The 16,849-nt window shown below is 37.9% G+C and overlaps 2 protein-coding genes across 3 annotated transcripts; both read left to right on the top strand.

Moving 5' to 3' along the window:
* Positions 1-62: 62 nt before the first annotated feature.
* LOC144631368 (DNA damage-regulated autophagy modulator protein 2-like) lies at positions 63-9,801 on the top strand. 2 transcript variants are annotated; one of them, XM_078489794.1, is made up of 9 exons: positions 63-197; positions 1,839-1,939; positions 3,409-3,462; positions 3,546-3,613; positions 5,567-5,709; positions 6,183-6,363; positions 7,059-7,153; positions 8,638-8,858; positions 9,066-9,801. In XM_078489794.1, the coding sequence occupies exons 2-8, from the start codon at positions 1,860-1,862 to the stop codon at positions 8,815-8,817; spliced, it is 801 nt and encodes a 266-aa protein (XP_078345920.1). In that variant the 5' UTR covers positions 63-197; positions 1,839-1,859; the 3' UTR covers positions 8,818-8,858; positions 9,066-9,801. The 2 variants fall into 2 exon arrangements, with proteins under 2 accessions (XP_078345920.1, XP_078345918.1); XM_078489792.1 differs by having other exon boundaries at positions 8,638-9,801.
* A 3,158-nt stretch (positions 9,802-12,959) lies between these two features.
* On the top strand, positions 12,960-16,628 carry LOC144631371 (muscle LIM protein 1-like). Its single transcript, XM_078489796.1, has 3 exons — positions 12,960-13,117; positions 14,946-15,123; positions 16,376-16,628. The coding sequence occupies exons 2-3, from the start codon at positions 14,955-14,957 to the stop codon at positions 16,468-16,470; spliced, it is 264 nt and encodes an 87-aa protein (XP_078345922.1). The 5' UTR covers positions 12,960-13,117; positions 14,946-14,954; the 3' UTR covers positions 16,471-16,628.
* The last annotated feature ends 221 nt before the right edge of the window (positions 16,629-16,849 follow it).

Raw genomic sequence — 16,849 nt, 5'->3', positions numbered from 1 at the left:
GCGTTCCTCGGCGCGTGGTCTCCCGCGAGAACGCGTACTTCCCGCCAAACCTTCCCAAAATCCTTTTCAGTTTCGCTTTGAAAGAACGCGGACTCGGTTGCTCGGTTATGTGTGTTCCTCACATGATGTCTTGATTGATATTTAAACTAGAAAATAGCCATGTCATTCGCTCAAAAAAGTTGATCCTGGCTGTACAGGTAGGGAAAGACCTTTTTTTTATACTATCAAGTCTTGGATCGTATTTATACCCAACTAGAGAGTCGAAAGCTATAATTATAAGCGTAAAATTACGCAACTTTGCAAGGAAAGGAAATCGTTGAACACCTTTCACTTTCGCTTTCACAAATGGTTTGGTCACCGTTGATCTTTGGGTTTGGAAAGTTTACCCGTTGTCTGAAGGTGAAAGAAATTCAAAATGGCCTTTTCTTTCTCTTCAGGGCGTAAATTCGGTAAACTTGAATGTGTTAATATTATAAACTTGTGTACACAAAACCGTCACGAGTTTTTGTTGCCCAGAAAATATTGTTGAAGGCCTACAAAACACGATAAAGCTTGTAAGCTTATATATATATCTCAGAAATTGTACCAGGCTTACATCGAAAGGTTTTTCACCAAGAATGTAATTTTCGTGATCATTTGAGAAAGTGATTTTGTGGTAAAATGAATAAAATTTAGGTGAGTCAATATTTTTCCGCAATCACACCAAATATACGTTAATAAATAAAGATTTTACAGTGTAGTTATGAAATTCAAATTTTCCCAATTGGCAAGTTTGATTTAAAGATTCAGGACTGTTGTTGTCTTTAATTTCTGGACGCAGTAGTTGTGGTTAAATTTGTTTTCTGTGATATGATAATTTGTTTAAATATGTTTGTTGTTGGTTCTCGTCCTCTCACCGAGGGTTTTACACCGGGGTTCTGTGGTTTTCCTCCCTCTGCAAAAATCAACACTGCTAAATTCCAATTCAATCATGAACAGTGGACGAAGAGCCACGCTGTGGAAGTGCGACTGCAAATTCCCATTTATTTTTTATGTATTATTTTTATAAATTTCAAATAGACATCTTACTGGAGGGGTGGTGAATGGTCCTTCAAAAAAATCTTGTGTCTCGCAAAATTTTAGCCAAATTTCAGGGGTCTCGTCGTCTCGAATTTTTCTTTGACGCCTTCTCGGAGTTTTCAAACTATTAAATAACAATATAAAATGTTACTCATAGACTCGTGACAATGAGTGGACTCATTGACTCATTCAACTCATCAAAACGAAAATCTCACACATGAGTAGGAAAGCCACAAAAATGAGTTGGCGAGCGAAGCAAGATGGCAAGACATGAGAAAGAGAGCCTGCTGGGATTGCTGTAAACTTTTCATTTCTACCCCAGAAACTGTGTGAATTGGTTAAGCAAATTAAATTTCACTGAAAGCATAAAGTTTTGCAGCAATATTTACAGCAGCTAACCTGTTATGTCTGTAGCAAGCCCACTCACAGCTTGGTTAATGGTAGAACATTACACTACAGCAATAATAATTGCAAAAAAATGTATGAAATAATAATATCAATACTACAGTGCAACTACTGCAACAAAGGCCACCCAAGCAAGTTCTTTGAGTGTTAAAAGTGTCTTAAAACAATACAAAAAGGACCAAAATTTATTGCTTCTGTAGTGTCCAGCTTGCTTAGATTGATAATTTGTTGGAAATCTATTTATCAATTTGTACAAAATTTTATCAGGTGACCTTGATTGGAGAACCGGGAGTCAAACTGTAAAGATCTTAGGCACTGAAATAGGTCACAGTGTATATTTAAATACAAAATCACATGTTCTTTTATTTATACAGGAATTAGAAGTTTACCCAGGCATGGCCACCTCAGGAATCAGCAGTCTTCATTTCCTTCCCATTGTTCTCGGCACTTTTGCTGTGATTGCCTTCTTCACTGCGTAAGTATAATGTAACTTACAAAATCATGCTTCCAGGGCTCAAAATAATTTACGGACAGTTGCCGGTCATGTTGTCTGGCCAAACAGATTTTAGCTTCTCGTTCCCGTGTTGTTTCTGACTGGTCAAAATATTGAAAATAGCACCTTAAAAACTACCACTCGTTGCTGCCGTTCGTTAGATAGTCTTTGTTTGCATGGCATAAAAAAACCCCGCCATTACTTCACTGTTTTGGCTGCAATTTTTATGAATAGATCATTTCTTAATGCCCTTGTAAGATGTGATAGTGACAAGTCAGTCAAAAAGTTGTTAGAATTTTAGTTAACGCCTAAATATAAATTGGTATCAAAAATGTTTTTTTTTATTTTTCTGGTCATCAGTTATCATTTTAAAAGCAATGTACATTACCGGTTAAAATGACCGGCAAGCCCAAACTTTGTACGGACGAACTGTCATCTTGACCAGACATTGTCCGTTGACCGACCGTTATTTTGAGCCCTGTGCTTCAGTCGCAGATGTGCAGTGCCACTGAGCAGCATCAGGTGGTTCACATGAACATTCAGTGCTGAGAATTACCGAAAATCAATCAAAAATAAAAGGGGCACTACCATATTGTATATTGGGAGGCGCGGTGGCCTAATGGTTAGCACGCTCGACTCCGAGTCGAACGGCCCTGGTTCAAGGCCTGGCCGGGGCGCTGCGTTGTGTTCTTGGGCAAGACACTTTACTCTCACAGTGCCTCTCTCCACCCAGGTGTATAAATGGGTACCGGCGAATTTACTGCTGGGGGGTAACCCTGCGATGGACTAACATCCCATCCAGGGGGGAGTAGCAATACTCCTAGTCGCTTAATGCTACGGAAACCGGGATAAGCTCCGGCTGTATGGGCCTCATGGCTCGGAGACAGACTTTACCTTTACCTTTACCTTTACCATATTGTATTAATGTCTGTTACAATAAAAGATCTTCTTTAGTTCTGTGGACTCATTAACAGCCTGTCATCAAACACGTACAGTGTACATTTTTTGTACCAAGGAAAGAGTTTGCTTTCTAGAAGGAATCGTCACTCATAGAAAACAAAAATCTTTCCTTTGATCTAAATAGGCAGGCACGGTGGCCTAATGGTTAGTTTGCTGGACTCTGGATCAAGCAGTCTGAGTGCAAGCCCTGGCAGGCACCACTAAATTTGTGTCCTTGGGCACAGGCACTTTACTCTCATAGTGCTCCTCTTCACCCTAATGGGTACTGGGAAATTAAATGCTGGGGGGTAACCCTGCAATGGACTAGCAGGAGATCCCATCCAAGGGGGAGTAGAAATACTCCTGGTCACTTCATGCTTCTGAAACCAGGATGAGCTCCGGCCTGATGGGCCACTAGACTCGATGCAAACTTAAGATCATGCTAAAATGTACATGTCACAAATTATGCCCCGACATTTTTCTCATCTTGTGGGATTGTCTTTCCCTTTTAGCTATGGCGTAGCTGTTAACGAGGGACATGTAAATTCTCTTTGGCCATATATAAGGTATGTTGAGAATTTTGTCCTCTTTTGTGCTTCATATATTTTTGTTTATTAGTTATAAACTTGTTGTAAACTTTGTTTTTCAGTGATGCAGGGGCTCGTCCACCTGAGAGCTGCATATTTGGACAGTTTCTTAATATATCTGCTGTGATTGGTAAGTAGAACTTGTAAACTTCGGTGAAAACAATCCAGGGGTCAATTCAATAAAACTTTTACACTTGTAATTTACACGTTGGACCGTTGTTTTTACAAGTGCGCACAAAATCAAGTTCAATAAATGACGTTACAAGCCGGAGTTACAAAAGACCGACTAGTAGTTACAGGTGTAGCGCCACGCCTGTAAAAATTGAAATTGAGTCGATTCAATAAAACTTTTTACAGGAGTCCAACTTGTTTTTGTCACACTCCCCGCTTGTAAACTACAAGAGCAATTGATTTACAAGTTGTAAGTCACTTGTAAGCTTCGAAGACAAGTTGTTACCGGCTTTATTAAAGGAGAAAAACATGTCGTCTTTGAGCGAAGAAGAAGTAGAAGAACTGTTACAAGACGGAATTAGACGACAACCATGAAATGTTTAGCAAAGACGGCTTCTTGATGTCAATATTCACGCGACTTCAGACAGATGAGTTTGCAGAGTATGGGGAGGGCCTTGGAAGAGGACAGGCGATAGGAGCTATTTCAATAGTTTCTATAGATCTGTGAATATGAGTGAGTCGATGTCGCGATGATGGGAAATGGACTAATAAAACGACAATTTAAAAAGAATACCGAGATTTCTCGATCATTTTGTCATTAAGTGCAAAGATAACATTATTTTACGATCACATGCTTATGACGACCCCTAAGAGGCTACAGTGTAAATGAATTGGGAAAATTGTCAGAGTTTAAAGTATGGAAGACAATGATGGCTTCCAGACCAGTCAGTTATAAATGATTATAGTTTGTTTTTTAGGCACCCCCCCCCCCCCCCCCACCCTCCAATATCTTACCATGCCGGAGATTCACCAATATTTCTTGACTATTTATGTTCATTAATTAGCGGGGTGATAATTATTTAAAAAAGTGATACAACTCTTTAATAATATCTGCATTGCCTTATTCATTGTTTGGACCCTTTTTATTTTTAAGGCGTAAGTTTGTGCAGTGTTGCACTTCTTTCTCCTTGTCTGATGTTTGGGGTTTCCTGTGTCAGTTGACGAAAAGGATAGAAAAACTATAACTTTGTTTTTCTTCACGAGCTGTGTTATTAAACAGTAGTTTTTGTGTTTTTGACAACATACAATCAAATTATCAAGTAAAATTACTTTGCACTGAATTACTTTGCACTTGTAGCAAACAAGCACAATCAGCGTCATTTACAACTGCATGGCTACAGTTGTAACTTACACGTGTAGTAAGACTCGCGCTACACGTGTAAATTCCAGTGTTTGAATTTTTTTATTGATTTTGTGTATTAACAAGTCGGACTTAACATGCGGTTTTTACAAGTGTAAAAACTACAAGTGTAATTTCTTTATTAAACTGACCCCAGGCTTTAACATCAGACTTGTGTAAGCTTGGCTTACTCAGCATGTATTTTCTAAATAGCTGGTAGATGCATACAGTTGTACAAGACTGTTTGCATCCTTTATTTTTTGAACAGTTTTTATTATTATTATTTTTATTTATTAACCTCCTTTTAGTTATGTATTTCATCCTGTTGGTACCAAACAAAGATTTCATTGATAAGTTTTTGGTCAAATCAGACAAAACCGTTGAAAATTTGAAGTGGTGATTGTGATGGTGGTGGGTAGTGGTGTTGGTTGGGGTTGGGGGGGGGGGTGGGGGTTGCTGGGCTTTGATGCACTAGCATCCCATCCCATCAAGCTAGTGGGAGTTAAGTCTCCTTTGCAGTCATTATCTGGTTTTGAGGAGAGCCCAAGCAACAGATGCAAAGGAGACTAGGGGTATCTCAGGAGTAACAAGACTCTGCGTTGCTTCATGACCTACAGAGAATATATTAAATAATAATTATGGCCTGCATCTGATGAGCCATCAGCCTTTTTAAATCTTTAGTAAAGAGCTTTCATTTATTAATATTCTAATTATTGCTTGATCAATTTGCAGCCTTCATTGCAATGTATGTCCACTACAAGCATGTAAGGGAATTCAATGTCACAGATATGCCAATTATATTAAAACTGAACTACTGGTCACTGTGGATTGGTGCGTTCACTTGCCTAGGACTGTCCATGGTGGCTAATTTTCAAGTAAGTTTGGCATTCACTCCACTCCAAAAGTGAAATACATAGTTAAACCAGGCTTACCTTAAGTCAAAATTTGAAGCCATTGGTTAATGGCAAAATATGTTCATGTAGTCGTGTGTTGGGTTTATCCTGATTAATCAGTACTTTTACGTGTTGCTCGCAGTATTTTTTGACTGGATAATAATCTGAAACTTTGCAAGTGCTTCAACAAAGGCTTTCCAAAAACAGCACTTGTTTCTCTGACTAAGCCAGCTAGTTGTTAAAAGTGTGTTATGGGATCTTTTATTTGCTGTGAAATTTACCGGTTATGCCAGGTAACTGATAATGATCAGAGGAAAATGTAAGGCAACCATAAATTTTCATAGTTGATGATTTTCTTCATTCTCCCCACATGTCTGCTTGACAAAGCATTGACACTGTGAGGAGAATTGAGCTGTAAATCACAACTATTGATGAGCAAATTTATCTTTTTTTAGGTGGTGAATTCTTTGCCGACGCACATGGTTGGTGCTATCATGGTGTTTGGTTTAGGCATGGTGTACTGCTGGATACAGGCCATCATTTCCCACATGATGCGACATCAAGCAATGAGCTCAGCCCTTAGTTCTTGCACAAGATTTGTTCTGTCATTCCTCGTAACTGTGTTTTTTATCATTAGTATCCTTTCTTTGATGCAATGCTTAAGTGATCTACTTTGGTTCTTCATGAAAACAGAACTTTTAATAAGACCTGGCACTTGCCAGAGCTCTGGCAGGTATTCTCTCTAAAATTCAGCCTCTCACTATAGAGGGGAGGTGTTTTAATCTTCTTACACTGCTCTGCCGCTCAAGCAGGGTTGCCACAGTTTCAAAAAATGGTGAGGGAAAACACATTTAATTCTTGAAGGTCAGGAAAAGTCAGAGAATTTTATTTTGAGTCAGGAAAAATTGACATTTTCGAAGAAAAGTCAGGGAAAATTGGAATTCTAACACCTCTGATTTAATACCATCAAAGACTGAAAGAAACAGTTCTCAGCGATGTTTTTTTTTTTTTTTGAAAGTGGAGGCTGGAGGCCGCTACTATACTATACTATATCTGACACTTTGTATTTATTTGGTAAGGGAATTTTTTTTTCTTAGGAAAAGTCAGACTTTTAAAAACTGAGGTCTGTGGCAACCATGATGAGGGCAGCCACCTACTTAAAACCTTATTGAAAGCACTGTCAGAAAGTGTTAGTTTGGCCAAATGTTTATTCTTTCATTTGAAGTATTGTAATGGTGTACATGTTCACATTTTATTTCACTCATCTCTGTTGTTGTCGGTAAATTTAAAACTGTTGTTATCCTTGATGGCAAAATTTTATTTTAAAATAGCTCTAGCAGCTGGAAATGCAAGTGTGGCATTATATAACAAACATGAAAACAGCACCATGTCAAGATATGATCACAAGTGGAAGGAAACAGATGCGGTAAGTAGTGCACTCACTTTGTTCACCCTTGATAAGTGATTAAGCACTGGGGGTGTAACGATACATCGAACTATCGATGCATTGCGATTGGGAGTGCTCCGATAGTGATGCATCGATCGCAAATTCAACTATCGATAACAATCGCGATAGTTTCATTTACTATCGATTCGGCTATCACAATACTATCGCAATAGGCAAAATAACCCCAATAGTCACCCCTATTTAGCACAAACGCTAATAATGTGGCAGAGCATTCAAATATCAGAAACAAATATTACAAATTTAAAGTGCCACTATGATCAAATTTTTGCACTTTGATTTTTTGACCGTATCATATAGAATTGAACGTAAGGTTTAAAATGCTGTTTACAGTTTTCAAATATCTTTATTAGTTTCTGAGATATTCAAGTTTTAAAAATTGGTTAAATGTGCAAATTAGGATTCTGATGACGTCATTTACTCATTGAATATATTTGACATTGAATATATAAATAGAGTTAACTCGGTAAATTTGCTGCAGAGATCATTGAAACTTGGTACACTAATAGTTTTAAAGGTGACACACCTACAGATATAATAAAACGTTTCCATGGCAACACACTCTTTCCCAGTCCCTTTAGACCTGTTTTCAACATTTAAGAAATTTTCAGCCCCAAAAATTTAACCAGGCCAAGTAGTCTACCTAAAACATTTATATGCTTCCTGGATCTAGCAAATACATTCATACATACATACATACATAGACTTTATTTCCTCTCGAATTTTAGAGTAGCTTAAACTTAGCTAAAATGATACATCACTGAGAAACATTAAAATGCAATAATAATGATAATGATAAGGTTTTTGGGCGCATTTAAAAAACTCAATGCGCTTACATTTCTCTATTAAAAAATTAGCTAAAACTAATATAATATAATTTTTCTAAGATTTTTCTAAGTGAAACAACTAATCAAAGGAAAAAATTAAGGTTATATAAAACTAGGTTAGCCCAATAAAAATAGATCAACAATAAAATTTCCGAAACAAAAATGTTTTTAGTGCAGATTTAAAAGTCGAAAGAGATGGTGCATTTTTAAGAGAGTCAGGTAGGCTGTTCCATAGTATAGGTGCAGAGAAAGAGAAGGCAAAAATGCCAGAAAAGCCCTTAACATTAAGGAGGTCTGGAACCCAGTTTGTTGCCATGGTAACATAATTGATAATCTCATTTTGTAAAACACACCTAGTAGAGTATTGCTGCTAAGAATTAAGCATTTCTGATACAAATTGGTTGAGATATACCTTTGATGAACATTTAGTTGAGTATATGACATCATCATTTTGCTATTTGCATATTTTAAAAACTTGAATATCTCTGGAACGAAAAGAGATATTACAAAAATTTCAGCGGTATTTTTCTTCTCATGCCAACTTCTTGTGTATGTTTTAAAATGGCTTAGAAATTGGTGTGGACTAACATGTTTTAAATATAATTTTTTTTTACACAGGGATACAACGCTCATCTGGCAAGCACATTCAGCGAGTGGCTAATGAGCATATGTTTCCTTTTGTACTTTCTGACGTTCTTCAGAGAGTTCCAAAAGATAACTGTACACGTTCAGATTCGACCAAGGAATGCAGAGATCTTTTCTTCAGGACATCACGACGAAGCCAGAATAGTGGTGTAGAAGACGTTTATTGCTGTATAAAATCTTTTTAAATCTTAATCCTTATGAATATATAGGGCTGTTGAATGGTAAATGCGAGACTTGGCAAGACGGCGAGACTGATATGTTTTCTGCGAGCCCGACACCTTTTTAGCCTTGCAAAAGAAATTGAGACTCCGAGAAGGCATCAAATAAAAATTCGAGACGACGAGATCCCTGAAATTTGCCTAAAATTCTGCGAAACTCGCCTTTTTTGAAGGACCATTTACCACCCCTATATGTGGATGTGAATTTACTGCCTATAAACCTTTGTATATACAGATGAACTATTAGAGTGTATGATTTGAGATGTCAGATAAGAAAAGAGCTTTTATTATGTTTTATTCAAGCGAAGTGGGACTATCCTCTTCCTTTTCAAAGAAGTCGCCTTCTCTTAAGAGCTGACTTTATACAGGTGTACCACCACTATGTAGGTGAGGTGTCTCATAACGATCAATATTTTGTTCCCATTTCTATATTAAGCAGCGACTAAATTAAATCTCAAGTTGACAGCTCCAATATTATTTTATTTACTGTAACCCGCACTACAAGGCGTGGTGCTGAGTGGACTTAACAGTACTTGCTGGAATCAGAGGTGGTAATGTCTTGGGTGAGATCAACAAGACATTCAGTTGTTAAAATTTAGTTCCTTCCGTTGGAAGTGTTGCAGGAACGTACAAAAATGCTGGGAAATAACTTGTAAGTCATGCACCAGTAACCCATCCAGGGGGAGTTGCATAACATTAGTTGCTTTGTGCTAGAGAAACTAGAGTTTGTAGAGTAAATGAATCACAGGTTTCAGCCAAATCCAATACTCACTAAAATTATTTTTAAACCATACGGCAGTGCTCCAAGAATCTGAGCAAGAGTCAGTCGTTTGCACAGTACACTAAAAGTCCTTTAGAAGTGAAGTCCTCACAATTTGTTGTTTTCGCTGTTGGGTCTTACTTTATTAACTCTCAAATAGTAAATTTAGAATAAAAATCAGCGAAAATAAATGACGTTTCGATGAATCGCGGTTCATCATTATCAAATTCTAAAAAAGTCAGATTCTGATGAGTTCAATATATATTAAGAGTGCCTGTGAAAATCTCGTTGCATAAGATTAAAGACTATACAATGTGAATTGTAGACTATACAATGTGAATTGTATAGAGTGTTAATTACGAACTAAATAGTTTTGCTTTAATGGAGTCAGATTGAGTGTTCAGTTTAGGTTTTAACTCCTGGATAAAGAGCATTTCGAAGATCAAGCATTCGAATTTCTCGCGACATTTCTTCAAGATTGTAAATTGCTTGTTAAGATCTTTGTTTCTCTGGTTGTGGGCGTCACGCAGGTGGTTTCCAATAGCTGAGTGCTTATGTTCATCAATGCGTTGGAAAAGGTGTCGGCGAGTGTAGCCTACATAATCCGCATCACACGAATCACATTTAAATTTGTAAACAACACATTGTTGATTTATAAGCGGCGGTTTGGCCTATGCTACATTGATGTCGTCGGCAATTTTCTTGCTTGTGAAAACTGGGCGTAGATCGCTGTTTATTTTCTTGCCAAGATCGGACAGCTGTCTTCGTACAACGTCTGCTGATCTTTGGTCTTTGAATGGCAGAATAATCCGAACGGGTGCATTTGCTTGAACATCGCGAACTTGCTGTTGACTTCGCGACTCGGTGAATCGAGTTATGGTGGAATTAACGAGCTTCTCTGGGTACTTTAGTTTCAAGAAGATCCCTCTCAAGGTTTCACATTCTTCAGCAAATAGATCTGGTGAGGACGAGAGACGGTGGGCACGGTTTAACATAGTCATTAGTTCGTAATTAACACTCTATACAATTCACATTGTATAGTCTTTAATCTTATGCAACGAGTTTTTCACACGCACTCTTAATATATATTGAACTCATCAGAATCTGACTTTTTTAGAATTTGATAATGATGAACCGCGATTCATCGAAACGTCATTTATTTTCGCTGATTTTTATTCTAAATTGTATAACGAAAGCCTCCGTTATTGAATAGTAAATAGTTTTAAAAGTAAGCGCACCTCTAACATTTTCAGTATGAAATTCTAACATTTTTTAAAGACACAATAGCATTGGTTTTACGGTAGGTGTGTCTGTGAATCCTGACAGGTTCTTGAAAAGCCTTTGCATTTTTGGTCTAAGTAAGTGTTACAAACCCTGCTTTAGTGGACCTGAGTGGAATTCAGACTGCAGCCATAGTTTAAAAGATTGCGAAAGTGAAGAAAACGAATACAAAGAAAAGAAAATATTAAACATTATCTGCTGAACTCTTTTAACTAATAACCAGGTTCTAAAATCCTCCAGAGCACTGGCCCAATAAATGCAGAGGCTCCAAGGCAGATATATCATGTAGGGCCCCATCCCACAGCTGCATTGCCTGACTTCAACAAACGAGAATAAATATTAAACTTGAGGGCTATAGAGAGCCGCCTCTCCTCTTCCCACATTTGGGATCGGGAATACAATAATGAGCTCTAACTTTCCTCTTGAATTTGCTAGATCTGCCCTTACAATTTTTAACTGGATGTAAAGCAAATAAAGTATGAAAAAGTAAACAAATCGTTTTGAGAGTTATGTATAATGTTTTTTTTGGGATTCCTAAACCCTCTCCCCACCCCCTTAAAATAATGGACAAATTCCGTTAAGGCTGATTGCTCCCTAGTTTCCCCCAGCCCCGGCGTACACAGGTGACAATAATTGTACATTTTGTGCTACCCCTCCAGGGGTTACCCCCTGCGTCCGTGATACACATCTTATAGGATGCCGTTTTCTTTCAGTGATGACTTGCAGCGTGATGTGATCATAAAATTTAGTTGATGTCCGTTTGATACCTTCTGTATAAAAGAACTACAGACATCGCGAAATGTTAGCAACAAACAACAGATCTTGACGCTAAGTCTTTCTGACAAACAGGACTCGTTAATGTACGGCCCGGGGAGGGGGGTATTCCTTAAAATTTACTACGGGGGTGTGCCGCTGAGTCTCTGAGACTCTGGACCTGTTCCAGAGAGAAAAAGCTGAATTTGCGACCCTGTTCCAGACAAACTGATTGCAAAATAGGTACCCTGTTCCAGACAATATCCACAATGGAAATATATGTAGATAGATATAAAACACAAGCGTATATCACAATGCGCTCACTTGACTTCTGTGGCTCGGAGATAAAGCGATGAAAGGAGCGGAGTTTCATAGCTAAACTCGATTGTGGGAAAAAAATACCCTGTTGAGCGGCACATACCCTATAGCCCTTATATGGGAGTACCCCTCCCCCCCCCCCCGGGATGTACGGTTAGGACTCTGGGACTCCAGCTGTTTTGTAATAAACACCCATTAAATTGTTGTTCTTTCAAAGAAATTATTTTATCAATTACTCATTTCAAGATGTTTTCGATCAGTTCATTCTTCAACATATGTTGGTCTTTTCAATTCTACGTATACAGTTACACTTTTGACGAGGTCAATCTCGAGACCCTTGAGTTTGTCTAGAATTTTCGCATCCATCGTTTGCATATTTTTGTGTTTTCCTTTCCTTGAGTGGGCACATTTTTGCGGAAAAGATGCGATCGGCACCTATAAAATACCGTTACCATCTAAGCAAATATCCCCATTTTCAATCGGCTTCTTCGACCATAAATGACCGTTAAAAGTGGCCTTGAGAGAATTTGTCAGTCAGTGCAATTAAATTTCCTTATTTGTCCAAGAATTCTAAGCATGCTGAGATGCAACCAAAATATAAACTTACAGAACCCTATTGAATCGATATTGAAAGCCCTTATGTTGTTCATTTCAGCACGTAATTGAAGCCAACAAAGTAAAATAAAGGGGCTATGCTAAAGCATTTTATTGCAAAAGGAATTTGGTTAATAAAAAAAATCTTGTGCTTTAAATTTCTGGAAAATTTGAGAGACAGACAAAATTTTTGATTGGCAGAAGTATTTAGCTGCTAGTCAAACGTATGTGATGCCTGTGGCATTCGTGATATTAAAGATGACTTACACGATTAAGTTAATTATGAACAAGTAAGGAGAAATTAGCGAAATCAATCAAAATATAGCGCAGTGTAGTTGATCAGTGATTCAGTTCTCCGATGCGCATCATCAACTAATTTTATCAAGCATAGCAAATTGTAATTTTGACGGATCAACTCCAAAATTTTTCTCGGAGTACACAACACTTTGGGTCAACTTTGTGAGCGGACGGAGTTATAGTTTGGGAACAAATTTGGTGTCTGTTTGAGGTTTGTTTTGCACAATCAAAGGTAGGCCACACTCTAGTACTATTTTAAGGTCGTTCCCTTCGTGTAGTTGGTCACACGGGTAAAGATTTGCTCGTTTCTGAGGATAAAAAGAAAAATTTTGAAGATTGTGTAAATCGAACCTTTCCCAGTAGGTTGACACCCTAACAATGGATGCCCTTCTCGTCTTAATTTATCTTTTCTGTTTTTATTTCCAAAGAGTGTTTCAGTTTTCTGTGGTTGTTTCGAACAAAAAACCTGTAACGGCAAAACTGTTAAGAACATGAGGGGGAGTTTTTAGCACAGGGATCGGTAATTTACGTGCAAATTCGAACAGTAAAACATCCATTTGCTTACTGACCAGCGTTTTACCAAAACAACATTGTTGTTTTTACTGACGCTCGAGTAGAGTAAACTGTTTATGTTTCGGTGTGTGTTGCGAAAGTTCAAATTGAATAACCAGAGTTAAAACCCTCCTTGGATAGTTGTGCGATCGAGGTAACAACTGACGTTAAGTTAACAAAAGGCCCTAAAAGTATGTGCAAAACTCTTTCCGAGGCCTTTTGTGTGTTGACGGCTGTATGTTCCTATTTAAGGGCCTCCCAGGTTTAAGGGGATATATGCATGGTCCGTCGGCATTTATTTCATGGGAACAGGGCAGAAAATTTTAGTGTTATTTTTGGGGAACAAGAATTATCTTTAAGTACTATTTACGGGAATTTTAACGTGAAAACCTCAGGGAACAGTTTAATTTATTTATGGAAACAGTGGACTTATATATTTAGTTTGCTTTACCAAAAATGCAAAGGAATCCCAACAACCCAAAGTTATTTAAAAATCGCTAAATGGATGGTTCTAGAAAACTTCTCACTGACATCATAATACTTGTCTTGTGTAGCAGCCTAAATAAGCCTCAAGGTTAATACCAAAATAAATTGTTGAAAAGTTTTAGTCACGCCAGTCACAACATTGTTAGTCTGCTTTGTATTGTTACAAATAGTGACTTTAGGTCAGTGTCATCACGGAACACGCATCTTGAAAAAATTGGCAAGTTTTTCAAGTTTGTCATTCGTAATCCTTCTAAATCTTCGTCAGTCGAAATCATCCTTGTTTATTTTTGGGTTTTTATTACTCCTTTGTTGTTTTTCTACGTTAGAAAACCATTATTTTGAGGTTGACTTCAATTTGAAAGTAATCTGAGAGATGACTTATAATATCCTGACACTGCTCCATTAATTTTTTTATTAGCGGAGCAGTAATACAAAAATACACAAGTGTTTCGTCAATACTTGATATTATAGACTTGATTTATCGGTTTTTTTGTTTGATTTGGTTTATAAGAAGCGCAAACCTGATTTAGGCAGTGTGTCATTTGGTGACGTCACCGCTAAAGGCTTGCGCTCCTTCCTAAAAGAGTGCATGGAGAAATTAGAACCACCAGACAAAAGCCAGTTTATTAGCGAGCTCAGTTGATCCCCTGTGAGTGAGACGCATAAGTTTTGACCCATTACTGATGACCTACAGTACCTCTACAGTGTAATGAGGCCCTGTTAGCGGGGTGGGGGGTGGGGGTTTATCTCTTATCCCAATCTAATAATTTTAAGGGAAGTTATTCCTTATCCCCAAAATTAGGAAAGCAGGTATCCATATTATTTTAATTTTCATTATCCCAAACATTGAGTTGTATACCTCACCCTATAATATTTAAACATTTATCCCCGATCCCTAAAATAATTTTGTGAGTTATCCCTTATCCAAAAACCCCTAACAGGGCCTCTGTAATGTTAATATAAAACATCCCTTCGTCCTGACGACTTGTAGATAAAATTGTTTCTCATCAATTCATTAACAGGAACACAAAATGCCTTTCACACCAGTGCAAGCGCCAAAGTGCAAGAGATGTGGAAAAAGTGTTTACCAGGCCGAAGAGGCGAAAGATTCAGACGGCGGTGTGTGGCATAAGTCACCATGCTTTTCGTGCGCCGAGTGTAAGAAAAAACTGGACAGTACCAGCCTCAACATGCACGAGGGTAAGAAGATCTTTCAATGTAACCAATATTTAGGATTTTTGCATTGTTGAGTATTGTATGATTCTAAATCACGGGTTCTGTTTTGGGCTTTCCACAAGTTGCTCGAGATTATTCAAAAAGTTGCTCGAAATTTCTGAAAAAGGTGCTCGAAAGTTGCTTTAAAAATCCCAAAAAATCCAAAACGCTGCTTTTTATCAAAAAAATTCTCCAAATATATGCTAATTTCCCTTTGAAGATAAGATTTCTAAGCAGTTTCATGCAATTTCACTGCACCAGAAGTGTCTAAGTAACAATTTAAGGCAATAATATTTTAAATTACAAAGATTTCTTTCACTGAGAAAAATCGTAAGTTATCGATGGCGTCATGTTTGCTGGCTAACATTGTAATGTTTTTAAAATGAGGAATGAGTCAAAAGTCAAAATGTCTTCGGATGTTCAACGAAAACCTTCGGCAAACTTTGTCATTCTTCGGAAACATTTGTTTTTCCTTCGGACAGAAACTCGGACAATCTTCGGAGATTTTCGGTCTAAAAATTGCTCAAAATGCAACAAGTTGCTCGAAAGGGAAAAAGTTGCCTGAAAGGGAAAAAGTTGCTCGAAATATGAAAAGTTGCCAAAAAGATGCCGAGCACCTTGTGGAAAGCCCTAGTTCTGTATTACCGTATTTATTCGATTAAGCGCCCACCCTGGACCAAAACCTGCAATTTTATGTATTGCAGGGTTATTTTTTCTCGATTTTTGGACCGTAACCCTTTAGAGTTTCTACTAAAACAGCTGCGCCTCGTTGACAATTCGCTCATAGAAACTCGGGCTCATAGTCTATGACTATGTCACGGATCTAACAAGATTTTTAAACAGCCAAAACTTATATTTGTGTCGCAGGAAACCTAAAAATAATAGTCTATTTTTAATTACAAATTGCTATATTAGAGCACTGAAACTGTTAACGTGTATCTTTGGCTGCGGATGGCTCTGATGGAAACGGATTGCAACTTGAAAAAGTAAAGCTTACTTTTTCAAGTTGTTTACGCGCGTTTTAAAAAAAAATCGATATTTATAGCCGTAGCTTGATTTCAATCCGCAAATTAAGGTTATATCCTCCTTTAGATGTTCAAATATTATGTTTTTTATGCGTTAAGTTGCCTTCTACTAATTTCAGAACAGTTTAGACCAAATAAAACCCCGGTGACACAGCTCTTTTAACTAGCATGACAGTTTAACTTACAGATCAAAACCGCTTTTTCTTTCGCAGGTGAGATCTACTGCAGGACATGTCATGGCAAAAACTTTGGCCCAAAAGGATATGGATTTGGCGGAGGAGCTGGAGCGCTGACTCGAACACAGTAGAAACAAAACTCGTGCGCTTCCTTGGTCTGTTAAGGATGTTGGTGTACTAACTAAAGATGATTTATTTAGCCATTGTCACAGTCTCAAAAGAACTTTTGTTGTTGTTGAAATGTCTAGTTGAGAAATTCATAAATAAAGTGATTTAAGTAGAAGCTGAATTGAAAGGGCCGTTTCTTATGCAACTGGCTCGAAACACGCGCGACACGAAAGGCGTGACGCGTTTATAAACGCGCGCGAGCTTTTCGGGAGTGCTGGTCTCGTTCGCAGCCGTTCTTGGAGCCCCGGGGGAAGCGTTGCGTGACATCCTAAAAAACGGCTGTGGAGGAGACCAGGTCAGTGTGTGCTCCTCTTGTGAAAGTCTGTACTCGATGCTCGCCAC

This window comes from Oculina patagonica, chromosome 12 (genome assembly GCF_052425735.1).
Source record: "Oculina patagonica isolate OP01 chromosome 12, crgOcupat, whole genome shotgun sequence".
Classification (NCBI taxonomy): Eukaryota; Metazoa; Cnidaria; class Anthozoa; order Scleractinia; family Oculinidae; genus Oculina; species Oculina patagonica.
This window is presented reverse-complemented; position numbering and strand designations above follow the sequence as displayed.